The sequence below is a fragment of the Megascapheus bottae genome, chromosome 8 (genome assembly GCF_031878675.1).
Source record: "Megascapheus bottae isolate mThoBot1 chromosome 8, mThoBot2.hap1, whole genome shotgun sequence".
Taxonomy (NCBI): Eukaryota; Metazoa; Chordata; class Mammalia; order Rodentia; family Geomyidae; genus Megascapheus; species Megascapheus bottae.
The window spans coordinates 2,007,028-2,033,525 of record NC_143516.1 but is presented as its reverse complement, the minus strand read 5'-3'; the positions used below and the strand labels follow the sequence as shown (position 1 = coordinate 2,033,525).

Sequence of the window (26,498 nt, the reverse complement as noted above, 5' to 3'; positions counted from 1 at the left end):
AATCACTAGTTCTGCTTTTCACTTAAAATTGTCTTTTCAGCTAAATAGTTTTTGCAGTTTCCCAACACATATAGCAAGATATTTAATCATGCTCATATAATAAATAGTTAAGTCATTTATTGCCTTTAAGTTACAGCATCTCAGTATACACACTGCTTTAAAAAGAGCCAGGTATTTCTCAACACTGGAAGTCAGAGTGTAGGGATATGGCCAACTGTTGGATACCTTGGGGTCACTAAAGTCAAGAATTCTGAGTACCAAACTGTCAGTACTTACACAGTTTTGTTTATCTCTATTAAGCAAGTCCCAAAAGCAGTGTACATATAATACACATGAAACCCACATCAGGCATAATTAAATCAGCTCTGGTTTGGGAGCTGTAGAGAAATAAAGCATTCAGCGCTGGGAAGGCAGTCGAGAGTGGGGCGAGGGACTCCCCGCCGTCTCCATGCAAGTGGTATGGAGACAGCAGAGCTGGCATCCTCGCGCAGGGCCATTCACGGGAGGGCAATGGCAGCGGTGTCTGGGTGCTGTCTGGAAAGAGTGGCTCTCCTGCTACGATGAGGCCTGCTGACCCATCCTGGAAAAGTTCAGAGAAACTGTGAGAAACAAAAGTCCACTGCAGCTTTGGAGGCTCTGTGTCTTGTGGAAGACACCATTATGAGACTTTATTTTTTATGCCTGTAGCGGGACTTGAACCCAAGCCTTGGTGCTGTCCTTCAGCTGTTTTGCTCAAGGCTAGCAATCTGCCACTTAAGCCACAGCTTGGCTTCTGGCTTCTACGTGGTTGGTTGCAGATAAGAGTTTCATGGACTTTCCTCCCAGGGCTAGCTTCAAGTTCTCAGATCTCAGCTCATCGGGTAGCTGGGTTTATAGGCATTAGCCTCCAGCACCTGGCTGATCGTGAACCATTTTTTCCAACTTTTTATTTTATACGGATGGTTAAGGTCCTACCTCCTCGAAACGGCCGTGTTGAGTGAGTCAAGCTTCCCGCACAGTCACACCCACCTCCCCTCCACTTAAGGCATCTCAGCTTCTTTCTCACCAGTTCCCCCAAAACAAAGCAATGTGATTTCTGCTCACTGGTATTTGATGAGCCGTCCTCCTTGAATGAGCTGGGCGACCTCATTTGTGGCGTGGCACGCAAACAGAAGCCAGTTTCGAGGCTGAACCTTGTAGGCAAATCTCATGAACGTCAGAGAATAACAGCAGAGCGCTGCAGAAATAGCAAAGCAGACAAGTGAGGATGCAGGGAACGCGGGCTAATGGTCCACTGTGAATACGGAGCCTCTGTGCCAAACCTGGCAAAGGACAAAAGGCACTGTCTACGCCTCTCACCTGGCAAGCTCACGGGAAATCCTCTCCCAGGCATAGGCAGATTTGCTATCCCACATCACAGTCCTCCCCTTAGAGCTGCTTATCATCGTCACCTGAAAGAAGTTCTGTGTATTCTTTCCATGCTGCTCTCACATTCAGATGTTGGGGTTTCAAGCACACTTGTTTCTAACAGAACGCTGCAGGCTGGCCTTGAGGTTGATTCTGGCCACCCTTTCTTCAGTGGGCTACACTAAATTTGAAGGCACCAGCTACTTCTCTTCTACTTTAATCTTGAGTTTACCCATCACAAAGAGGTAGCAGGCTTCAATGCCCCTCTCCTCTCAGTGACACAGCATCTCAGACCTCTGATTCTACAAACTGGACATGTCCACAGGTGCCTCCTCCGGGCCCCCCCCTCCTCCCAGCCACCCCAGCTGTGTCCTCACCAAATGTCATCCGCCCGCTGATGATGTCCGGAGACTTTTTCATATCGTTGATGGCTGCAATGGGGAGACCCCAGTTGGCTACTGGGCCCCAGAAGTGCTACACAGAGGGGAGGAAAGAGGAAGTTAGGGTGGGGACCCAACAGCATCACTGCCTTCACCTGAAGGCAGTGATGAACCCTCTCGGGTGCAGCAGACAGCTGCAGGGTTGACACATGGCTGGTTCCCGTTGTTTCCACAGGACTCTCCCGCACAATTTCCTCCTCTTGCTTTCTTACCCTCCACAATGGGGGAGGATCTTTCTTACCCTCCACAATGGGGGATGATCTTTCTTACCCTCCACAATGGGGGGCGATCTTTCTTACCCTCCACAATGGGGGATGATCTTTCTTACCCTCCACAATGGGGGGCGATCTTTCTTACCCTCCACAATGGAGGAGGATCTTACCCTCCACATGGGGGACAAATCTATCAACATTATTTTTTTCAAGCTTTCACAAAGTTGGTTATTAATAATGCAAAATGCAGACTCCAATTTGGGTTCATTTTCTGGAGAAAGAAATTTAGTACAGTGCTCTTGTTCAGAGGACTACACTACGATCAGAGGATGTGGAAACCTGCGTCAGGATCCCAGATGACGAGAAATGAAGATTGGAAAGTATTTTTGAAAGGCAAACCCAGATATTAAAGAAATGGAAACAACAGGTTTTCCTTCTATAACTACCCCATAGTAAATTACCAAAGTTAAGTGGTATTTTAAGAGCGGCTATGTTCATTTAACTGATAAAATGGCTTGTTCGTTAAATCAAAATTGTTTCTTTAGATAGTTCGCAAATATTTTAAAACCAGACGACATCTCCACACTGTTGGCTGAATGCCCATTTTAGTCGTGAGAACACTAACCACTGAAAATGGCCCACAATGGACTTCGTCCAACAGTGTTTAGCATAAATCCAGACTGTGGATTTATCGAATGCATTTTGAGACTTGTTTTTTCTATTATTGACTGGAGTTCATTAAAACCAGTTTTAATATACTGAGAAGTGTTAACACAGGAAAAGTAAATGAGAACTAAATTTGGCCTGATGTAAAAACATTTTGAAGTGTTTAGCATGCTTAAGGGTAAGCCAGGAAGTCCAAGATTTAAACAACTCTACCGTGATTCTCATTAGGCAGCACAGGGAAGGCCTTTGAGATTCACACTGGCCATTATCCAAGGAAGATAATCATCCAGGGAGATAAGACATGAGTCAGTGAGATAGCCTTTATTCTTATTCCCTGATCTCCAGAAGAAGCCCCGCTTCTTGTACAGGGACCTTTTTCTGCCCATCGTCTTCCACTTCGGTGGTTCCACAGTGAACTTCCTTGCTCAGCTTTATCTACCTAATTCATCCCCAGATCCTGCTCTATATGGAGGTCCATACAGAGGCTGACTGTATCTTTCAGACTCATCACAGCGCATGAAGAGTTATTCTAAGAGAATCAGGGCCGGTTTATCGAGCACCAGGTACAGTCTTCTTGCAATGGAGACAGGCAATGGCACAGAAACATTGTTCTCACCGTGCTGTGTGGAGAGGAATCCCAAGTATCATGGAGAAAACGGGTTCGGATCCGGAGACATGGGGGAATAAAAGAGACAATCAGAGGATTCCAACGGTCTACTCTGCTACTACAGCACTCATCACTCAAGGTCCACCAGCAGGCTACAGCACTAGTCAGGAAGCGGGTGGTGGCTGACGCCTGTAATCCTAGCTACTCATGAGACTGAGATCTGGGGATCACCATTCTAAAGCCAGGACAGGCACTAACGTCTATGAGACTCTTATCTCCAATTAACCACCAGAAAACCAGGAGTGGCGCTTTGGCCCTAGGGGTAGGGTGGTAGCCTTGAGCTGAAGAGCTCAGGGACAGCTCCCAGGCCCAGAGTTCAAGTCCCATGACCGACCATAAAAACAAACAAAAACAAAAACAAACCCCAGAATATCAAATATCACATCATCACATCTAATAGCAACTTTGACCTAAGGAAATGAAATCTTAATTCTATTAAAAATAAGCTCATCTTTTTTTTTTCTTTGCTAGTCCTGCGGCTTGAACTCAGGGCCTGGGCACTGTTCTTGGACACTTTTTGCTCAAGGCTAGCACTCGGCCACTTGAGCCGCAGCCCCACTTCCGGGCTTTTCTGTGTATGTGGTACCAAGGAATCAAACCCAAGGCTTTGTGTATGTTAGGCAAGCACTCTACACCACTAGGCTATGCTCCTGGCTTAAGCTTCATCTTTTAAAACAAAAGCATCCAGTAAAAAAAATTATATATAGAGAGATAGACAGGCAGGCAGAGGACAGCTGGGTGTAATGGTTCACATGTCTAATCCCAGAACTTGGGTACTGGGAGTTGACACAGGAGGATTTGATGCCAGACTGGGCTACATAGCAAGTTCCAGACCAGCATACGACAAACAACAAGAAAAATATTGCACAAGTCATGCGTGATTTTATAATTTCTACAAGTCACACCAAGATAGTAAAGTATCAAATTCATTTTGTTAAATTTATAATAGGTCAAAGTACTTTATTTTGAACATACAATCAATAAAAGTGATGGTGCATCTTACAGGTTTTGCAGTGATTCTCAGAAGCCTGGTGTGTATCTCATACCCCTGCACTGACAGATGGAGGAGCCTTGGCACACAGCTAGGCCCTGGTGGGGTCCTTCTTCGAAAACACAAGTTAGAAACAGGCTGCTGGATTCCAATAACTATGGCAGTTTACATGGTAGCAGCAGGTAAGTCTGGGATGAATATATCTTTGTTACTTCTGAACTCCCTACAGTGGTGCTTGGCACCTACAGTAACTGTTGAATGAGTAATGAAAGCTTGCAATGCTGTCTTACTGAGTGTTAAATGTCTTTTTCTGTAAATAAATATAAAATAAACCAACCAACCAAAAAAACACGGAGTGGCTGGCACCAGTGGCTCATGCCTGTAATCCAAGCTATTCAGGAGGCTGAACTCTAAGGATCACAGTTCAAAGTCAGCCAGAGAAGGAAAGTTCATGGGACTCTTATCTGCAATAAACTACTAAAACAACAACAACAATACAAAACAAACCAGTGTGGGGGTGGCTCATGCCTGTAACCTTAGCTAATCACAAGGCTGTGACCTGAGGATCAAGGTTCAGAGAGACTCTTATCTCCAATTAATCAGTAGAAAATAGAAGTGGTTATGCAAACGTGCCTGCAACAGTCCTGGGCTTGAACTCAATTTGAGCTGTTTGTTTTGTTTTTATTTTTTTATCAGTTGCATGGCTTGAACTCTGGGCCTGGACAATGTCCCTGAGCTCTTCAGCTCAAGGCTACTGCCCATTCCCTGGAACGCACACACACATCCATATGAGGCCAGGTGCTGGTGACTCATACCTGTAATCCTAGCTACTCAGGAGGCTGAGATCTGAAGTCCTAGCCTGGGCAGGTAAAGTCCATGAGAGAGATCAGTTTACGGTCTAAAGGACGTGTGAATGCCTTGAGACATTAATGGTTTTAGACACTCTTGTTCACCTTCTTTCCCTGCACCTCCCCACTCTACAGCTTCCCACTTCCTCTGTGCAGCCTGAGCACCTCACAGCTCCCTAATTGATCCACTGACATTCAGCAGAGCTGAAGGTGGACTGGACTGGCCATAAGAGTCTTGATACCTGGAAAGTCTTTTATAGACTTCCTTACTGTCATTTTGTTTCATTTTGCCAGGCCATATCATTATTTTTGGTGGTGGTGGTGGTAATGGGGCTTGAACTTGGGGCTAGGGTACTGTCCCTGAGCTCTTCTGATCAAGGCTAGCACTCTTATCACTTTCAGCCCTAGCTCCTCACCCAGTTTTCAGGTGATTAATTGGAGATAAGAATCTCCCAGACTTTCCCTCCAGGGTTGGCTTTGAACCACAATCCTCAGACCTCAGCTTCCTGAATTGCAGGGATCACAAGCATGAGCCACTGGTGTCAGGCAAGAGAGCCTGACTTTTTAACTCTCTTCAGTGAAAAACACCCCCGCCCCAAACAACCAGCGTTTAAAACCCAAGTGGTAATCTATCTCAGCAAGAGGTAGATTATCCATAAAATATGATTTTGAAACAGTTCATAATCCATGTGGAATATTTTTCAGGATAGTTGCTGAAAAACTAAGCAAACCAATTATCTAATTCCAGAAGCACTTCACTTTGGAAAATCTTCAGGCCCATGTGTAGGCTGTTAGGCAATGCAGTACAAGGTACTGCACAGCCTGTACGAGCTATGGATGAGAAAGAAAGACTAGGAACTTGTTTCTGATTAGAAGACAGTTGTAATGAACTTTCACATTTAATGCTTTAATTCTCCTTTGGGAAAGGAAAGCACTTAGCAAGGAGCTTGGAAGAAAAAATGAGGAAAGCGTTCCTGTGCAAAGTTCTAGGAAGAGCTGTTACTAGGGAGGAAAACGTTGACGTTAAGAGCTTCCAGGAAGTTCTGATACCTGCCTTCAAAGTGGCTGGCAAACCCTGTGGGCAGCGCCATTGTGAAACCCCGCTGTCGCCAAGACTGGCAGGGAAAACAAGGCCAGTGTCACAACACTGTAGACTCACACTTAAATGTATCTGCTCTAAGGAGGCTGTGATCTAAGGATCACAATTCAAAGCCAGCCCAGGCAGAAAAGCTTTTGTAAGACTCCTACCTCCAATTGAGCCTCAAAAGCCAGAAAGAAGTGACACTGAGAGCGCTAGTCCAAGGACAGTGCTCAGGCCCTGAACTCAAGCCCCAAGACTGGCACACACACAAAAAGTTTTCTGCTCACAAAAACCAAACCACTCGGGTATATGAATCATATTACCACGTGGCATTTGCAAGTGCTTTCACACCCCTATCTCATCTCCTGTTTAGCTTTCTTAGCCCTCCGACAACAGAGGCTATTGTCTGTTGATGGGCAACTAAAGTCTGTTGGAGTGCCCTGCCCCATCCCTGACTACAAAGTCCACGCCCTTCTCCTCTTCTTGTCCTTAATCAGGTGTAATTCAGCTAGCATCTATGGGAGAAAGCAATGTTTGAGAACCAAGTGCCAGGGGCTCATGCCTATAATCCTACCTATTCAGGAGTCTGAGGGATCTGAGGACCTCGGTTAGAACCCAGCCTAGACAGGAAAGGTTGTGAGACTATTTGCATTAAACTTATTCCCCACCCCCACACAAGTGGAGCTATGGCTCAAGTGGTAGAGTGCTAGCCTGGAGCAAAATAATCTCAGGGGCAGCACTCAGGCCCTGAGTTCTAGTTTAGAACTGGCACCAAAATAAATAGAAAAAAAAAAAGACTTATGTAAGTCAAGTTTTTTACATCCTGAAAGAAAAAGATAGGACAATATATTCTACTAAAAGCTACTCAGGAGGCTGAGATCTGAGGATCAAGGTCCAAAACCAGCCCAGGCACAAAAGAACCTGAGACTATCATCTTGGATTAACCTCTAGAAAATGGGAAGTGGTACTGTGGCTCAAGGGTAGGGCGGTAGCCTTGAGCTGAAGAGCTGAGGGACAGCGCCCAGGCCACACAAAAAAACAAAAACTTTGTAAGAAACATGGGCTTTCAGAGGCCATCTCGCAGAGAACACATGGGAGCCTAAGTCTCATGGCAGTGCCTTTTTTCTTTCTGCATAGCAGACCTGTTGGGCAATCAGTGTATGGGCCTAGTTATGCTTAGAAAACGCTTCTTCTGGAAAGCTGTGAAACATTTTAAATTTCTCATTTGTTCTTCTGTATTAGCGTACTAAGGGGGCTCACCGGCAGTGAAACTTGGGTTTCCAAGTTCACCTTACAGCAGACTGAATTGTACTTCCTATCCTAGGTAAGAAATATTTGCACTAAAATTCAGAATTCAGAAAACCAGTCTAAAAGCGGGTTGCCTGTATACAATACCCTTGTGGTTATAACAGGATTTCTTTCTTTCTGCTTTCATCATTTTTGCTACTCACCAAAAGTGGAAAGAAAATAAAAAAAATCCCTCCAACTCGGGTTTTATAAACTCACACTCGGAGCACTACCACTAAGCTTCAAAGTAACTGAAATAATTTCCAGGTGTCTTCTTCTTCTTCTTCTTCTTCTTCTTTTCGATCCATCGTGGGCCTTGAGCTCCGCCTGGGCGCCCTGCCTGGGCTCCTGAGCTCGAGGCTGCCACGCTCCCCCGGAGCCACAGCCCCTTCTCCTGTTCTAACGGTAAGGAGATGAGGCTCTCTAGGACTTTGAGCCGTGGTCCCCAGGTCTCCGCCTCCCGAGCGGCTTCGGGGAGCTTCCGAAGGGGCGGCAGGGCCTCCTCGTTAGCGGGCGGAGGGCCCCGGGGCCGGGCGGAGGGGGCGGAGGGCCCCGGGGCCGGGCGCAGCACCGGCGCATTTCCGCGCTCCACGGTGCCGGGCGCGCGGACCCGGCCTCGACAGGCCCAGGGGAGGAGGCCCCGCCGAGGTCTCGGGGCGTCCCCACGGCCACCTCGCCCCGGGACTGTCACCTGTCAGGCGAACCCACGCGCGTCCGCAGGTCGCAGGGGCTCGTCCCGCCAGCGCGTCTTCAGGCGCCGCCCGCGTCCCCGCCGTCCTCCCCGCCGTCCCCCCCGCCCTCCCCGCCGTCCTCCCCGCCATCCTCCCCGCGTCCCCGCCGTCCTCCCCGCCGTCCTCCCCGCCCTCCCCGCGTCCCCGCCGTCCTCCCCGCCATCCTCCCCGCGTCCCCGCCGTCCTCCCCGCGTCCCCGTCGTCCTCCCCGCCGTCCTCCCCCGGTCCAGTCCCAGCCCGCCTCACCTCATGAGGTAGTCCCGGAACTCCTTGCTCCGGACATAGTCCGCCGCCCTGCGCACCAGCGCCCCAGCCATGGCGGAGACGCGCACCTGCTCGGCCGCCGGCTCCCCGCCCGGAACGCAGCCCCCGGCCCCGAGCCGCCGCCGCCGCCGCCGCCGCCACCGCTCGCCTGGAAGCTCCGGGCCGCCGCACGACACTCCCCGACGCCTTACGGCCGCCCGGCTCTCAGCCAATGGGAAGGCGCGGCGCTGAGGTCCGTGCCCCGGATTGGCTGGCACAGGCCACACCCCTCCCCCGCCCCCGGAGCGACGCGAGGCGGGGCCTGCTGTCGTAAAACGGCCGGGGCCCGGCGGGATTGGCGGGGGCCGGGGGCCGGGGCTGGGCGGCGCGGATCCCTCGCCGCTCCGCTCGCTCCGCTCCCGCCGCCCGCGCCCCGCCCCTCCCGCGGGCCCCCAAGGGCACCTTGGCGTCCCGGCCGGCCCGGAGCGCGCGCCCCACCCTCGGAGCGGGGACGGGGTGGGGGTGCTGGGCATGCCGGCCGGGTGGCCTCGGGCCCGCGACCCCCGAGCCCGAGCCTCGCGAGTCCCCGGCCCGCGACCCCCGAGCCACGCGAGTCCCCGGCCCGCGACCCCCGAGCCCGAGCCACGCGAGTCCCCGGCCCGCGACCCCCGAGCCCGAGCCACGCGAGTCCCCGGCCCGCGACCCCCGAGCCACGCGAGTCCCCGGCCCGCGACCCCCGAGCCACGCGAGTCCCCGGCCCGCGACCCCCGAGCCCGAGCCACGCGAGTCCCCGGCCCGCGACCCCCGAGCCCGAGCCACGCGAGTCCCCGGCCCGCGACCCCCGAGCCCGAGCCTCGCGAGTCCCCGGCCCGCGACCCCCGAGGTCGAGCCACGCGAGTCCCCGGCCCGCGACCCCCGAGCCCGAGCCTCGCGAGTCCCCGGCCCGCGACCCCCGAGGTCGAGCCACGCGAGTCCCCGGCCCGCGACTGCCTGAGCTGGGAAGCCCGCACTGCAGCGGGCTGCGCGGGGCGCCACGGCCCCGGCTCCAACCCGCACTCGGCCGCGGCCGGCCCGCGCTCACGGGGGGTCCCCGCCGCCCCGGCCCAAGCGCTCGCACGCGGGATCCCCACCGAGCCGCGCGGGCGCCCGCGGATCCCTGGCGCGTTTGGCGAGGGCGCAGCGAGACACCGCCGGCTTCCTAAAGCGCGAGTGAGCGCGAGGTCCCGGCGCAGAGGAGCCCAGAACCCCCGACGCCCTCCGCGTGCGCAGAGGAGCCCAGAACCCCCCCGACGCCCTCCGCGTGCGCAGAGGAGCCCAGAACCCCCGACGCCCTCCGCGTGCGCAGAGGAGCCCAGAACCCCCGACGCCCTCCGCGTGCGCAGAGGAGCCCAGAACCCCCGACGCCCTCCGCGTGCGCAGAGGAGCCCAGAACCCCCGACGCCCTCCGCGTGCCCGGTGCGCGCATTCGTGAACGGACTGGGCACCGGCGGCTCCCGCGAGGCTGAGCGAGGACCACGGTTCGAAGCCAGCCGGGGCAGGAAGGTCTCCGGGAGACTTTTCTTTTTCTGTGGGTCATGGGGCTTGAACTCGGCCTGGGCGCTGTCCCTGAGCTCTGCAGTTCAAGGCTACCTCCCCACCCTGGAGCCAAGCCCCACACCCCATTTTCTAGGGGTTCATTGGAGATAAGAGTCTCAGGTGCCCAGGCTGGCTTTGAACCTGGGTCCTCAGATCTCAGCCTCCTGAGTAGCTAGGATGACAGGCGTGAGCACCGCCCGTTCCTGGCTAGTGCTGTGGACCCTGTGAGACTCATTAACCACTCCCACACTGAAATGGCTGGGTAAATTTTAGTAAATTGTTATGGCCTTTTTCCAGTTTAACTGTCAGTGTATCCTAACAAACCGTGAGTTCTTTCCTTTTCTCTTTACAAATGCACAGCTTGATTGCACACCAAGGCAGAGAAAGGAAATGATGTCTTTGCTTTTCCATTTTCTTTTTCTTCTTTTGTACCAGGACTGGTGTTTGAACTTAGAGCCTGGATGCTGCCCTTGAGCTTTTTGACTGAAGGGTAGTACTCTACCACTTGGGTCACAACTCTGATACTGGCTTTTTGGTGGACAGATAAAGAGTGAGCCACTGGTTTCCATTTCCCACACTGTTTTCTTTGAAAATGTGTTTTTGGCATTCACTAAGCAACACAGTCTTCCTTGAACACCAGCTCCTTGGCTGTGCACTGCCGCCCTCCTCTGCTGCAGGCAGGACAGCTATCGGGCTCCTTGGGCTCTTTAGGTTTCCCCTCCTCGAACCACCCCGGTGCCCAGAGGCTGTGGTGGGGCGCTTGAGTTCAGAGGACCCTCCTGGTCCCTCCCCCCTGTGGTCCCAGTGTCTAAATGTGGAGGAAGACAGCTGAGCTGAAATTCACTGGTGACCTACAGCTCATTGAGAAGAACAGCCATAATGCAACACTGCTGTACACATTAACTGGAAACATGAAAACAGAGAACAGGCTTAGTCAGTCTCTTGGGAAATCATTGGCCCAGAAAGGAGTCCGAGTTTGGCTGGGTTAACTTTCGTTGACCTTGGAGATGCTTCCCCATGGACTTTGTGACCAGCTTTGATCCCACTCTCCCGCATACCTGAGAGCTAATATTTGTGTGTGTGGACTCAGCTGTCCAGGGCTGAGGTGGAGAGTACAGCTGGCAGGCATCTCGGGGAGGAGGTCGGCCTAACTGGGACCTCATGCCTGGAAGAAGGGAGCTGTGTGTGCCGTTCCCATGATTTGAGGGGTGCACCTCACCCCAGCCCGCCCCAGAGCTCTGAGACACCACAGGACTCAAACAGCCAGAGCTGGAAACCGAACTCACGCCATCACTGCCAGGAGAGCGTATTTATTTTTTCTTTTCTTTTCTTTTTTTGTGGGTCATGGGGCTTGAACTCAACCTGGACGCTGTCCCTGAGCTCTTCAGCTCAAGGCTACCACTCTACCCTTGAGCCAAGCCCCACTTCCCATTTTCTAGGGGTTAATTGGAGATAACAGTCTCAGGTCCTTTTGTACCCAGGCTGGCTTTGAGCCTTGATCCTCAGATCTCAGCCTCCTGAGTAGCTAGGATTGCAGGGGTGAGCCACCACACCTGGCAAGTGCATTTATCTTTACACAATCACAATCTCATGCATCCAAATTGTTTTCCAGTGATATCTCTCTCTCTCTCTCTCTCTCTCTCTCTCTCTCTCTCTCTCTCTCTCTCTGAAGGTGTGAAAGCTGGAAGAAAGAATTTTTTTTTCAGCCTGGGCCTGGATAGCTTGTCTCAACCCCCAACCATCATCGGGTGGTTGGGGCAGGGGAGGGGGACACACCTGGGGCCACCCAATAGGAGAGCTGCTGCCTGCCATGCTCTCACCCCAGGAGCAGGAGCCCACGGAAAGAGAGAGGGGATGGGACCATATGGACCCAAGAAGAGATGGAGTGGAGCTAGGGGTGGCTGAGAATGGGGGGGGGGGTGGAGGAAGGGGAGGGGGAGGGGGTGGATAGGAAAGGGTAGAGGACAGGGAGGACTGGAGGATGGGGGCAGAGGACAGGGAGGGGTGGAGGATGAGGGGGTGGAGGAGGGGGAAGGAGTGGAGGACAGGAGCTGGGGGGTGGAGGAGGGGGGTGGAGGACAGGGAGGGGTAGAGGATGAGAGGGTAGAGGAGGGGGAAGGAGTGGAGGAGGGGGGTGGAGGACAGGGAGGGGTAGAGGATGAGAGGGTGGAGGAGGGGGAAGGAGTGGAGGACAGGAGCTGGGGGGTGGAGGAGGGGGATGCACTAGGCAGACATCAGCGCTCACGTGGTAAGGAGCAGTGGGCTTGGTGAGAGTGGTCAGGTTAGGGAGGCATGCAGGAAGAGTCAAGATGAGCTGGAGTGGCTTGGTCAGCCATCAGCTGTGCGAGAGACCCCACACATCAAGGTCCTGGAGGCTGCACTGTGCCCCTAAACAGGAAACAAGAGCCCCCCCCCCCCCACTCAGGTTCTGGAAGGCGTCGGGGCCCTCCCTGCAAATGCAAATGACTCCTTTCCTTTTGAGAAAGAGCTTCTGGATTTCTCCCAGGTCCCTTGGAGTCTGAAGGTCTGGTCACAGGCCCCAGGGGGCATGGCTGTCTACAGAGTCTGCCTGTGCTCACACTTGACCAGCCAAGAACTGGATGTGCCCACATGAAGTGTTCACGGTGGTCCACTGAGCCCCATGCCAGGTGTGCAGGGTATCAGGTGGCCAGTCACTGTCCTCCCCCCTCCCCCGGGACCTGTCCGGAATACTTCTTCGGTCTCAGGTGGGAGAGCTCTCTGAGCAGGCCAGTTCCAGGGAGCCCTTAAGCCTGCCTGAGCACCCGGCGCCTTTGTGCAGGGGGCAGGGGAGACAGCCAGGTCCAGATCAAGCTGTGGAGCATGGTTCCAACCAGGCTAACCAAGTGGGAGGGGGAGGAAACCGTGACCAGACCCTGGGATCTGCCAGGGAAAGAGGCAGCAGGGACCCTGCTGGCTTCCTAACCGATGCCCCCCCCCAGCAGCCCACCTCTGCTGATGACCACCTGCCCTCTCGTGGCCACCTGTGACAACTGCATCTGACGGAGCGCCCGCCTCCTGCAGGACAGGAAAAGACAAGACGCCCATTCACCCTGGCACACGGCTGCCCGGTCCACAGCACGTTCCTTTTCTGCCACAGCTGCAGTGAAAACATGTGTCTTCCATGCCTCAGCCCGGAGTGAGAAGACAGCACACTGGAGTGTTTCTTTTTTAAGTGACAGACATCCCAGCTGGACAGATATGCATATTTTATGCTGTTATGATGCTTTGGAGACAGAGGTCTTGCTAGGTTGCCCAAACTGGCCCTGAACTTGGGCCCCAGCTGTCTTCTTGCCCCAGCTGCTTCCACAGTGGGTCTCCTTGATTTCATCCATGGGAGGAACACAAAACAGTTGGATAAAGGATTTGGCGAAGTGCTTCTTAGCTGGTAGGTACTATAGACATGAACCACCACGCAATTTTGTTGAGATACGGTCTCACATTTTGTCCGGGCTGGCCTGGAAACGTGACCCTCCTGACCTGTCTCTAGGGATTCTGACTAGCTGAGCTCAGTGGCGCCCAGCCTGAAAGACACTGTTTCCACCCATGGTTCCCTGGAGGGAGGGGCAGGTTCCTCTGCAGGTGCTGTGGGGCTTCGTGTTTTTCAGCAGTTCTGACCTTGAGGCCCAACAGGGAAGGATGGCCTGGCACATGGTATTTTATGCCAGCTGCACAAGAGGCGTGCGTGTGTGTGTAGGGGGTGTGTGCAGATGCGTGCGTGTTAGCATGGTGAGGGTAGTGTGTGTGTGCAGATGCATGCGTGTTAGCATGGTGAGGGTAGTGTGTGTGTGTGCAGATACGTGCGTGTTAGCATGGTGAGGGTAGTGTGTGTGTGTGCAGATGCACGTGTGTTAGCATGGTGAGGGTAGTGTGTGTGTGCAGATGCGCGCGTGTTAGCATGGTGAGGGTAGTGTGTGTGTGTGTGCAGATGCATGCGTGTTAGCATGGTGAGGGTAGTGTGTGTGTGTGCAGATGTGCGTGTGTTAGCATGGTGAGGGTAGTGTGTGTGTGTGCAGATGCGCGCGTGTTAGCATGGTGAGGGTGGTGTGTGTGTGTGCAGATGTGCGCGTGTTAGCATGGTGAGGGTAGTGTGTGTGTGTGTGCAGATGCATGCGTGTTAGCATGGTGAGGGTGGTGTGTGTGTGTGCAGATGCGCGCGTGTTAGCATGGTGAGGGTGGTGTGTGTGTGTGCAGATGTGCGCGTGTTAGCATGGTGAGGGTAGTGTGTGTGTGTGTGCAGATGCATGCGTGTTAGCATGGTGAGGGTGGTGTGTGTGTGTGCAGATGCGTGCATGTTAGCATGGTGAGGGTAGTGTGTGTGTGTGTGCAGATGTGCATGTGTTAGCATGGTGAGGGTGGTGTGTGTGTGTGCAGATGCATGCATGTTAGCATGATGAGGGTGGTGTGTGTGTGTGCAGATGTGCATGTGTTAGCATGGTGAGGGTAGTGTGTGTGTGTGTGTAGATGCGCGCGTGTTAGCATGGTGAGGGTGGTGTGTGTGTGTGTGCAGATGCATGCGTGTTAGCATGGTGAGGGTAGTGTGTGTGTGTGCAGATGTGCGTGTGTTAGCATGGTGAGGGTAGTGTGTGTGTGTGCAGATGCGCGCGTGTTAGCATGGTGAGGGTGGTGTGTGTGTGTGCAGATGTGCGCGTGTTAGCATGGTGAGGGTAGTGTGTGTGTGTGTGCAGATGCATGCGTGTTAGCATGGTGAGGGTGGTGTGTGTGTGTGCAGATGCGCGCGTGTTAGCATGGTGAGGGTGGTGTGTGTGTGTGCAGATGTGCGCGTGTTAGCATGGTGAGGGTAGTGTGTGTGTGTGTGCAGATGCATGCGTGTTAGCATGGTGAGGGTGGTGTGTGTGTGTGCAGATGCGTGCATGTTAGCATGGTGAGGGTAGTGTGTGTGTGTGTGCAGATGTGCATGTGTTAGCATGGTGAGGGTGGTGTGTGTGTGTGCAGATGCATGCATGTTAGCATGATGAGGGTGGTGTGTGTGTGTGCAGATGTGCATGTGTTAGCATGGTGAGGGTAGTGTGTGTGTGTGTGTAGATGCGCGCGTGTTAGCATGGTGAGGGTAGTGTGTGTGTGTGCAGATGCGCGCGTGTTAGCATGGTGAGGGTAGTGTGTGTGTGTGTGCAGATGCGTGCGTGTTAGCATGGTGAGGGTAGTGTGTGTGTGTGCAGATGCATGCGTGTTAGCATGGTGAGGGTAGTGTGTGTGTGTGTGCAGATGCGTGCGTGTTAGCATGGTGAGGGTGGTGTGTGTGTATGCAGATGCATGCGTGTTAGCATGGTGAGGGTAGTGTGTGTGTGTGCAGATGTGCGTGTGTTAGCATGGTGAGGGTGGTGTGTGTGTGTGTGCAGATGCATGCGTGTTAGCATGGTGAGGGTGGTGTGTGTGTGTGCAGATGCGCACGTGTTAGCATGGTGAGGGTAGTGTGTGTGTGCAGATGCACGTGTGTTAGCATGGTGAGGGTGGTGTGTGTGTGCAGATGCATGCGTGTTAGCATGATGAGGGTGGTGTGTGTGTGTGCAGATGCATGCGTGTTAGCATGATGAGGGTGGTGTGTGTGTGTGCAGATGCGTGCGTGTTAGCATGGTGAGGGTGGTGTGTGTGTGTGTGCAGATGTGTGCGTGTGTTAGCATGGTGAGGGTAGTATGTGTGTGTGTGCAGATGCATGCGTGTTAGCATGGTGAGGGTGGTGTGTGTGTGTGCAGATGCATGCGTGTTAGCATGGTGAGGGTAGTGTGTGTGTGTGTGCAGATGTGCGCATGTTAGCATGGTGAGGGTGGTGTGTGTGTGTGCAGATGTGCATGTGTTAGCATGGTGAGGGTAGTGTGTGTGTGTGTGCAGATGCGCGCGTGTTAGCATGGTGAGGGTAGTGTGTGTGTGTGTGCAGATGCGCGCGTGTTAGCATGGTGAGGGTGGTGTGTGTGTGTGTGCAGATGCCTGCATGTGTTAGCATGGTGAGGGTAGTGTGTGTGTGTGTGCAGATGCATGCGTGTTAGCATGGTGAGGGTAGTGTGTGTGTGTGTGCAGATGCGTGCGTGTTAGCATGGTGAGGGTGGTGTGTGTGTGTGTGCAGATGCGCGCGTGTTAGCATGGTGAGGGTAGTGTGTGTGTGTGTGTGCAGATGCGTGCGTGTTAGCATGGTGAGGGTGTGTGTGTGTGTGCAGATGTGCGCGTGTTAGCATGGTGAGGGTAGTGTGTGTGTGTGTGCAGATGCGCGCGTGTTAGCATGGTGAGGGTGGTGTGTGTGTGTGTGCAGATGCCTGCATGTGTTAGCATGGTGAGGGTAGTGTGTGTGTGTGTGCAGATGCATGCGTGTTAGCATGGTGAGGGTAGTGTGTGTGTGTGTGCAGATGCGTGCGTGTTAGCATGGTGAGGGTGGTGTGTGTGTGTGTGCAGATGCGCGCGTGTTAGCATGGTGAGGGTGTGTGTGTGTGTGTGTGCAGATGCGTGCGTGTTAGCATGGTGAGGGTGTGTGTGTGTGTGCAGATGTGCGCGTGTTAGCATGGTGAGGGTGGTGTGTGTGTGTGTGCAGATGCGTGCGTGTTAGCATGGTGAGGGTGGTGTGTGTGTGTGTGCAGATGCATGCGTGCACGGGCATGCTGCTTGTCAGCGTGGTCAGCTGGGCAGGCATGTGCTGAATGGGGAGCGTCTTCATGACGACAGCACAGGCCTGTGGGCCCAAGTGGCCACTCTGGTCATCTGCCTTGCTGCACCCTGGCCGGTACCACTCCTGCCAGTGCCTGCCCTCGCCCACAGACAGGCTCCACACCAGAGCACATGCCCCACGCTCCAGGCACCGCACACTGCTCACACCTCTCCATGGACAGGCACATGAATACACACGTGGGTACACACGCATGCTCACAACCCACATGTGCACACACACATGCACACAGGGCCCCCAGTGGAGCAGGGGTGGTGGCAGCAGGCAGTGAGAAGAGCCGGGAGCCGGGCTCCTCACTGGTAATGGCTGAGAAGGCACAGGATTCTTATTATGATCGAAAGAGATTATACTTCATAAAACCCATGTTTATTCAAAAAAATCTCAGAAACTCTGGAAAGCATAATAAATATCTGTACAGGGGCTGCCCACCTCACACTCGAAACAGAAAGCCTGGACATGAAATGAAGTGTAAACATGGCTGCGGAGCTTGTAAACAAAGTGAGGGAGGAGGGAGATGGGGTGGGGGGAATGTCCCCTCTGGGCACCAGGACCCAGGGGCACACTGTCCACAGGCTCTCCCCACACACCCAGGGACCAGCAGGCCCCTCTCCGCTCTAGGGGTGTCAGGCCTCTGAGGAAGGCTGGGGGCAACAGACAAAGCGTGTCCAAAAACAAAAGGAAGCGTGACCAAAGTTTAGCGTGTGTTTCAGAGCATGGGAGAAGCATCCGGGAAACCCAGTGGACACGTGTACAAGTAACACCAGGGGACACACAATACTGAGCGCTGCCGCCTTCAAACGGGAACACGGTTTAACACCACGCACGACCCTGACCTCGGATAAAAGTGCAGCCCCCCTTCTTGCCTACTTTGGGGTGGGGCCTGGCGGGTCCCTGGGAGAGGGCGGCCAGGTGGGTTATGCGGAGTCTGGGGTGGATGGGTTTCTCTGGAGGCGGAGGGGCCGGGGCAGGGTGGGCTGTGTCTGCCAGGCGGGGCCTCGGTGGTGCCAGAGCCAGCCCTTACTGCAGATGACAGCCACTTCCCGTGAGATCGCCCCTCAGGACCTCCGCAGGCCAAGCTGACAGGCACAGTGTGACCTGTGCGAGGGGGAAGGGCGAGGTACTTTACAGGCCACGGCATGCAGTGTGCACACACACCCCAGGCCCGTGGACGGAGCTGGCGTGTGGCCTCTGGCAAGCGTGGCTCAGAACGCAAGGCGTGCTGCACGGGGGCACTGAAGGGAGTGGACGGGCGGAGGCGCCGACCCAGCCCGGCCCACTTCTGCCATGGGTGCCAGCCAAGCAAGCTGGGCCTGAACGACTGATTTCTCACTTCTTCCCAGCCCTGTGGCTTTTGAGACAAAGCCTAGCTTCGTAGCTCCAGCGGGCGGGGCCGGCACTGTCCACACTGGGCAGACCACACTCGTGTCCAGGTCACAATCCTTCTACCCAGAGACCATCTACTTTTTCCTCCGCATCATGATAAGAGCGAAAAGAATCAGGACCTAAACCCCAAATGAGGGCGGGCGCTGCGCCTCCGAGGACAGGGCTGGCACGCTCGGGCACCCCTCGTGTGTTGTGGGCCTCTCAGCGTCATGGAATAACAGAAGCTTGTGAAATAACTTTCTATTTGAAGGTCTGAAACAATTAGGCCAAGCTAAGGGCTTGTTTCCAAACTGTGATGCTTTTTTAAGGGGCAGCGGCTGGGCCCTCGAGTGACCTGAGTGACTCAGGAGGAGGAGAGAGGGGCCGGGGTCCCCTCTGTATTCTTCCTGGCTAATGAGTGCTGCTATGCCCACAGGGTCCCCAGGGTCCCCTAGCAACAGTGTCCCGGAGCCTGCTGTGACAGTGGGTCCCTCCCTGACCTCCGGGGGGGCTCCTCAGTATCCCCTAGGGACAGTGTCCCCTGGAGCTGTGTGGCCACAGGGGCTGTGCCTGCCCCAGAGCCACGCCACTCTCCTGTGCACACCCGAGCCAGACCCTGAATACCACAGGACTGTCACCCCAAGAACAGAGCTACAGAACAGAAACACAGAACACGACACCAAATCACACCACCACAGCTCCTGTCCACAGCAAGGGGACCTGGGGTCGGGACTTCCCTGCCGACCCCACCGGGCAGACGGGGTCACACAAAGCTCTCCTCTCTCCATCTTGCAGGTGCTCTGCAGAACAGAAACTGCAAGGCCACCTTTGGTGGCCTGGTCAGTGCAGAGCCCAGGTTCCCTGGTGAGGTTCCTGTGTGGCCAAACGGTGGCCACGGGCCACAGGAGCAGGGCAGTGTGGCCTCTGTAGGGAGTCCAGCGTGGGACAGACGCTGCTGGACCCGACCGTGGGTAGCAGTCCTGGACTCCGTGGGAGGGGCTCTGGGAGCACAGACCTGGCCGTCTGGCCTCGGGGCTCCCTCTGGGGTGGGCAGACACTCTTTGGATGATCTGGGGCGGGACACCAGCCCGTCAAATGGCCTCTGGGCCTCGCAGACAGCTCTGCGGTCACCTGACTGGGACCCATTTGCTAAGGTCATGGGGACACTGTGGCGGAAGTCTGACCCCACCCCTGCCTCAGACCTGGCATGTATCTCCTGATGCCATTCCGAGCCATGATGGGGACACCAAAGCCTGGTGAGATCGTGGCTGCGGCACGGTGCGGTGACATGACTGTGGTCATTTGGTTTTGCTGGGAGGAGGGAGAGCAGGTGGCAGGCCCGCGTGGCACGGCGCCCCTCCAGGTGGAGAGGGGAACGGGAGCGGTGAGCCGGCTCAGCTGTGTGCTGGCCCGTGGTCACGGGGCCATGGCAGGAGCCCGAGGGTGCTGGCGGCACGTGCCCTGCCCGCTACAAGCGTGTGGATGTGAGTCTCTTCAGGCCCCTGCGCTGCGCCAGGCTGGAGGACAGCACTGGCTCGAGCCGAGGCGCCTGCGCTGTCCTGTGCAGAGCAAAGTAGGTGGCTGCCATCGCGCCCTGCAAGACGAGGGGAGGCAGGCAAGTGTGGGGGACAAGCGTGGGGCCTCAGGCTCCCCCAGGGAAGGCAGGGAAGGCGCCGGGGCACAAGGACAGCGGGTGCCCTGGTGCCCCAGGCAGTGGTCCTTGAGCCCCCCCCCCCCCGCCCCGGCCTGGCATGGTGTGGGACCACCCTGGCTGCGATGGGAGACCAGACCCGCTGAGAGGCCACCACGGGCCTCCTGCCCCACTGCGGGCCTCCCCGCTCTACCTTCACCAGGTGGACGTCCTGTCTGCTCAGCTGGCTTTGGGACAAGAGCTCTCTGTTCACAATCCACGGGTGTTTAAGGACTTGCAGGGCGGTCAGGCGCTGCTGCGGGTCTACGTGAAGCATCTTGGACACCACGTCCTGTCAGCAGGGCATGGAGGGAGGGAGGGAGGGAGGGAAGGAGGGAGGGAGGGAGGGGAGGCCTGGGCTGCTCAGGGCTGCTGGGCAGAGCGCCTGCCCTGTGACAGACACCCACCCGCTGTGCCTTGGCAGCTGTGTGCTTTGGAGAAATGACTGCTTTCAAGCTTATTAGCATACAAGTGGGAATGGTTTAAAAATAAAACAAAACCTGGGGTTTTGAACCCAGGGCTGTCTGCTTGCTTGGTTGGTGCTCTACTACTTGAGCCATGCTTCCATTCTTTACTTTTGCTGGTTAATTGGAGTTGGAGTCTGTGGACTTCATCTGCTTGGGCTGGCCTAGAACTGTGATCCACTGGACCTCAGCTTCCTGGAGAGCTAGGATTCGAGTTGTGAGCCATGGGTACCTGGCTGTGAATGGCTTGTAAGTTTTTTGTTTTTTTGTTTTGCCAGTCCTGGGCTTGAGCTCAGGGCCTGAGCACTGTCCTTGGACTTTCTCAAGGCTAGAGCTCTACCACTTGAGCCTCAGCACCACTTCTGGCTTTTTTCTATGTATGTGGTACCAAGGAATCGAACCCGGGTCTTCATGCATGCTAGGCAAGCACTTTAACCACTAGGCCAAACTCCCGGCCCTGGCTTGTAAGTTTTAACTGCCACAACTTAGCAGTTGTTATCTATCAACTTACCTTTCATTAAATGTTGCACATTCAAAGGGAAATGAAATGGGCAAATAGCAAATGGTACATGGAAGATGCTAGCTATTTTAATTAAAGTGGCAGCCTTCTGAAATAATGAATACAGATGCACAATGCGTGTGTGTGTGTGTGTGTGTGTGTGTGTGTGTGTGTGTCTATCGCGAGTGTTTCCCGCTGGCTCTTTGGATAAAAATGAACGACAGTAGAATGCCAGCGTTTTCCCCTTTCAGCTCCCTCTCTGGCCTCGTCTTCCCCGCCGGGAGCGGCGCTCACCTTGGCTGCGTCCGAGATGGAGTCCCAGTTTCCCCCAGAAAGGGCGTACTTCCCGCTGCTGACACGGGCCAGGATCTCCTCGGGGGTGTCGTCCGGCCCGCTGGCAAACGGGGTGAACCTGCATGGGGACAGGGTGGGCACGCAGGTCATCCCGGGACCCAGCCCCCGGCCTGGCCCTGCAGATCTCTGACGCCCCGAGTTCCAGCCCTGGGGCACAGTGGGCTGCAGCCACTTAGCTGCATCCCCTCGCACACACCCTCAGTGCCTGCCCACACAGCTGGCAGGAGCACGGCGCAGAGGACAGCGGGGGAGGAGCACAGGGAGCACGGGGATGAGGGCAGTGGAGGAGGAGGACAGGGGAGCACAGGGATGAGAGCAGTGGAGGAGGAGGACAGGGGAGCACGGGGCTGAGGGCAGTGGAGGAGGAGGACAGGGGAGCACAGGGATGAGAGCAGTGGAGGAGGACAGAGGAGCACGGGGCTGAGGGCAGTGGAGGAGGAGGACAGGGGAGCACGGGGCTGAGGGCAGTGGAGGAGGAGGACAGGGGAGCACAGGGATGAGAGCAGTGGAGGAGGACAGAGGAGCACGGGGCTGAGGGCAGTGGAGGAGGAGGACAGGGGAGCACGGGGCTGAGGGCAGTGGAGGAGGAGGACAGGGGAGCACAGGGATGAGAGCAGTGGAGGAGGAGGACAGAGGAGCACGGGGCTGAGGGCAGTGGAGGAGGAGGACAGGGGAGCACGGGGCTGAGGGCAGTGGAGGAGGAGGACAGGGGAGCACAGGGATGAGAGCAGTGGAGGAGGAGGACAGGGGAGCACGGGGCTGAGGGCAGTGGAGGAGGAGGACAGGGGAGCACGGGGCTGAGGGCAGTGGAGGAGGAGGACAGGGGAGCACCGGGCTGAGGGCAGTGGAGGAGGAGGACAGAGGAGCACAGGGCTGAGGGCAGTGGAGGAGGAGGACAGGGGAGCACAGGGATGAGAGCAGTGGAGGAGGAGGACAGAGGAGCACGGGGCTGAGGGCAGTGGAGGAGGAGGACAGAGGAGCACGGGGCTGAGGGCAGTGGAGGAGGAGGACAGAGGAGCACAGGGATGAGAGCAGTGGAGGAGGAGGACAGGGGAGCACAGGGATGAGGGCAGTGGAGGAGGAGGAGGACGGGAGAGCATGGAGATGAGGGGGCAGTGGAGGAGGAGGAGGAGGAGGAGGGAGCACCGGGCTGAGGGCAGTGGAGGAGGAGGAGGACGGGGAGGTCTGCAGGAAATGCAGTGACTTCTGTCGTGGTTGGTGTCCTGCAGCAGGGGCGGGGCGGGGCGGGGCCTGTCCACCTCACCCTGCCAGCATGGTGTACAGCAGGATCCCCAGGCTCCAGACGTCGCAGGCTGCATCGTAGCCTTGCCGCTTCAGGACCTGGGAGGGAGGGCGGGCCTGGGGTCAGCACGGCTCCGGAGCCAGCCCGGGGCTGCCGGGGGCAGGCGGGCACAGGGCTGCGGGCCCGCGGGTAACCCGACAAGGTCGAGCTTGCCATCGTTTTAGGACCTCAGAGCTAGAGAAGGATTCGGCGTCCTCCCCCCGTCGACCTCTCTCTTGGCAGCTCTAGGTTTGAACTCTGCTTCCTAGGCAGGTGCTTCACCACAGGGGCCGTGTTCCGGCCGAGGCGCTCAGGGCCGCCCCCCACGTGGCTCACCACACCCAGCTCGGGTTGACCTCAGACCCCATCCTCTCCATCCCAGCCTCCGGAGCGGCGGGGATTGCAGGCCTGAGCCAGCTCCCCGGCTCTGTCTCTCCACTTCAGTCTCACACCACACCGACCCCTCCAACCCCGCAGTCCTACTCTGCTCTCACTGTTTTTCTTTCTTTAAACTGACTAACGCAAGGGATCTCAGCTCAGCAGGCACAAGCTGATGAAGCTCCCGCTCCAAGGCTCTCTCCCGCTCCCGCCAGGCCCTCAGACACATGCACTCCACCTGTGTCCACAAATCTGGCCACACTAGAAACGCCAGGTGGGGAAATACAGAATCCCGTTTGTGACTGGCTCATCTCAGCCTCACACCCTGGCAGGCCTCAGATTCTCTTTGTATAAAGATGAATAAAACTGCCCCCCACCCCCGACCATGGCTCACACCTCTAACCCTAGCCACCCAGAAGGCTGGGATATGACAATCCCAGTTTGAAGCCAGTCCCTGAGGCTCTGATCTCCAGTGAACCCCCCAAACTCTAGAAGCGAAGCTGTGGATCGAGTGGTAGAGAAGCAGCCTTGAACAAAATACAAGGGAAGTGAGAGCTCAAGGCTCTGAGTTCACGCTCCAGTGCCGGCACCAACACAAGAAAAGGCTGGAAGACATTCTAATGTGACTAATAGTCTACATGTGTGTGCACGTGCGTGCATGCACATACACACACACACACATGCATCCACGCATGACGCACGCACATTTCATTTGTAACTTCCTCCATTGATGGAAACTGGCAGCTTCCACATTTTGCAGGCTGCCATGAGGATGCCTTAGGACCCGGCCACAGTGGAGCAGCCGAATGCCCGGCTCCATGTTTACCTTTTCTTCTTTGTGAGATTGGTGTGCCTGGCTGCCCGGTCAGCCAACGTGACCCCTGAGATCCAGCCCTCAGTGGCTTGGACTACAGGCACTCACCACGGCCCCTGGGTTTTCTATTTAACTGTTTGTGGAATTAGAAAAGAGGACATTGCTATGCGTCCTGGGCCACACCAGGCGGCAGAGGGCAGTGTACTATGTGGAGACGGAATAGGTTCCAGTGGCAGGTGGGTGGCCTCGGACCCGGTGAGATCGGCCCTGGCCCCTGCACGCCCCCAGCACCTTAAAAACCAACAGCGCCTGCAAATGGCAGATGCTTGCAAATTGCTTAGCTTGAGTTTCCCTCACTGGCACTCCCGGCTTGGGGCACCAGAGGAGACTCAGAGGGGCCGGGGCGGGGCAGGGGCTGGATTTCTGGGGCCACTGTTGTGGCCATCCAGCCGCCCGGATCAGGGGAGGCAGTGCTCTGGGCCTGGGGTCCCCCGACTCCTGGCCTCACCTCAGGGGCCACAAAATTGGCGGTGTAGCAGGGCGTCATGAGCAGCCCGTTCTCGGCCCGCAGCTGCTTGGCAAAGCCGAAGTCACAGATGCGGATGGACTCGGGGTTCCCGGACTCGTCCATGTACAGGATGTTGCTGGGCTTCAGGTCCCGGTGGACGACCTGGAGGTGGCAGGCGGCGTGAGCAGGGCCGACAGGTGACGCTGAGGCCACGGGAGAGCCACGCTGCCACCCCAGGGCTGGTCCCTCGCGCTCACGCTGGCTGCTCCTGTCCAGTCACCCCATGTCCCACATTCCCGGGGGTGTCGGTGAGGACCCACAGTGAGGGCACAGCTCTGAGCCACTACCTGGACAGTGAGACCCCAACATGCCATGGGGACAGAGACGGAAGGAGCATGCAGGCTGGGGACACTGCAAAGCAACGGGATGCCTTCTGAGGGGACAGAAGGCCACTGTGGTCACTTGGGCTTTGGCCTTCCCACGGCTTGAGACCATGCTGAGGCCCTCAAGACCCTGATGCAGAGTCAGAGTGCAAGTTCCCGTAGGTGACCTCTGGCCTAGAGCCGGCTGCGCCAGCTCACTCCTGTTCATCTGCCCCCTCTGTCTGATTGCCAGTCTCAGCCAGGAAGGTGCCTCTGAGGGAAGGGAAGGGCACCTCTCCTCCCTGCAGCCTCCCTCCTGGCCTCCCTTCCGGTGCTCACAGAGCAACCAGAGACCCCGGTGACCGTGGTGGCTCTGGCTGTGTGTGGCCTTTTGGTCCAGGAGCACAGGCAGCCCGCGGCCGTGGCTTCACCCCGGTGGGAGGCAGGCAGCCTGTGGCCTCGGCTGTGGCCTTACCCCCTGGGAGTGCAGGTAGTCCATGGTCTTGGTGATGGTGCAGAGCACGTCGCTGGCCTCGCGCTCTGAGAAGCAGCGCTGGCGGAGAATGCGGTCCAGGAGCTCGCCGCCACGCATGAGCTCCGTCACCAGGTACACGTACTTGCCATCGTCGTAGACCTGGGGACCCAAGGAGGGGCACGGGGCCTCAGGGACGGCCTGTGCTGGGCTGGGCCCCTGGCGCTGTCCCTGGACTGGAAGCCCGCCGCCTGGGCCTCCACAAGTGGGCACGCAGCCACGGTGGGCGGCTCTGCTCAGGAAGAAAGCGGCCTGAGACTCTGCTGCCCCCAGTGGGCAGCAGCCCTCCTCGTGCCACGCTAGAGAAAACCTGCCCTCACGCCTCACCCTGTGCCCCGGGGCCTCTATGGGGTGCTGTGGGTTTCCAGACTGGCTAGACATGGTGGAGTCCTGTGTCCTCCCCCTGCTGGGGACAAGACTAGTGGGTGTCCCGCCGAGGGCCTTTGGACCCCCCAGCCGGGGTCGGGGACTGGACTGGGCCCTGCCCTCGCCCAAGCTCCTCAGACCCCGGTCAGCAGGGGTGGCGGTGATGACACTGAGGGGTGGGCACTCCTGCCTCTCAGTGCATGCCTGCACATGCTGTGCTTGGCAGAGAGGGGCTGTCCTGGCACACACACGGGTCCAGCACAGCCTGGGACCCGGCACTGAGGGGTCAGAGATCTCCTCACAGGAACTGTGCCAGGCCCCATCGATGCTGGCAGTGTGCGGGAAATGTGCACCCAACAAAAGGCATGTGCACATATGCACGCACACATATGAGCACACAAATGCACACACATATATATGCGTGTGTTTGCATGTGCTGAAAGAACAGAAGGTGAAGAGCCAGACCACTTCATGTGGGCAGACTACTCACGTCTTCAAAGGTGAGGATGTGTATGTGAGTGTGTGTACACGCATGTGTGTGCACGTGTGAAGGACAGGAGGCGGGGTGGACACTCACGTCTTTGAGGGTGAGGATGTGTGTGTGTGTGTGTATGTGTGTGTGAAGGATCAGGAGGTGGGGTGCACACTCACGTCTTTGAGGGTGAGGATGTGTGTGTATGTGTGTGTGAAGGATTAGGAGGCGGGGTGCACACTCACGTCTTTGAGGGTGAGGATGTGTGTGTGTGTGTGTGAAGGATCAGGAGGTGGGGTGCACACTCACGTCTTTGAGGGTGAGGATGTGTATGTGTGTGTGTGTGTGTGTTAAGGATCAGGAGGTGGGGTGCACACTCACGTCTTTGAGGGTGAGGATGTGTATGTGTGTGTGTGTGTGTGTTAAGGATCAGGAGGTGGGATGCACACTCACGTCTTTGAGGGTGATGATGTGTGTGTGTGTGTGTGTGTGTGCGTGTAGGATCAGGAGGTGGGGTGCACACTCATGTGTTTGAGGGTGAGGATGTGTGTGTGTGTGTGTGTGTGTGAAGGATCAGGAGGTGGGGTGCACACTCAC

The 26,498-nt window shown here is 56.2% G+C and overlaps 2 protein-coding genes across 5 annotated transcripts in view; both read right to left on the bottom strand.

The window, feature by feature from the left end:
* Positions 1-97: 97 nt before the first annotated feature.
* Positions 98-8,705, bottom strand: Mpc1 (mitochondrial pyruvate carrier 1). Of its 2 annotated transcripts, XM_090337846.1 has the most exons (5): positions 8,556-8,705; positions 6,517-6,520; positions 1,764-1,860; positions 1,084-1,216; positions 98-580 (listed from the first exon to the last, which is right to left on the bottom strand). In XM_090337846.1, the coding sequence occupies exons 1-5, from the start codon at positions 8,624-8,626 to the stop codon at positions 556-558; spliced, it is 330 nt and encodes a 109-aa protein (XP_090193972.1). In that variant the 5' UTR covers positions 8,627-8,705; the 3' UTR covers positions 98-555. The 2 variants fall into 2 exon arrangements, with proteins under 2 accessions (XP_090193972.1, XP_090193971.1); XM_090337845.1 differs by lacking the exons at positions 6,517-6,520; positions 8,556-8,705 and adding an exon at positions 3,321-3,403.
* Positions 8,706-18,999: 10,294 nt separating this feature from the next.
* The window catches only part of Rps6ka2 (ribosomal protein S6 kinase A2), a 187,907-nt gene continuing 180,408 nt past the window's right edge, over positions 19,000-26,498 (bottom strand). For 2 of the 3 annotated variants that reach the window (XM_090337844.1, XM_090337843.1), the window contains 6 exons: positions 25,007-25,165; positions 24,170-24,331; positions 22,452-22,528; positions 21,128-21,245; positions 20,025-20,162; positions 19,627-19,774 (listed from right to left, as the gene is read on the bottom strand). In XM_090337844.1, the coding sequence (XP_090193970.1) occupies positions 19,649-19,774; positions 20,025-20,162; positions 21,128-21,245; positions 22,452-22,528; positions 24,170-24,331; positions 25,007-25,165 (780 nt within the window). In that variant the 3' untranslated portion in view covers positions 19,627-19,648. Of the gene's footprint in view, positions 19,775-20,024; positions 20,163-21,127; positions 21,246-22,451; positions 22,529-24,169; positions 24,332-25,006; positions 25,166-26,498 lie in introns of all 3 variants that reach the window. The other variant, XM_090337842.1, reaches the window with a different exon arrangement.

Coding starts and splice junctions, on each gene's coding strand:
- Mpc1 (XM_090337846.1), bottom strand. CDS start 8,626: ATGGCTGGGGCGCTGGTGCGCAGGGCGGCGGACTATGTCCGGAGCAAG. Junction 1,217..1,763: donor CAGCGGGCGGATGACATTTG/GTGAGGACACAG, acceptor CTATTTCTGCAG/CGCTCTGCTGTTATTCTCTG. Junction 581..1,083: donor GGACGGCTCATCAAATACCA/GTGAGCAGAAAT, acceptor GAACTTTTCCAG/GATGGGTCAGCAGGCCTCAT.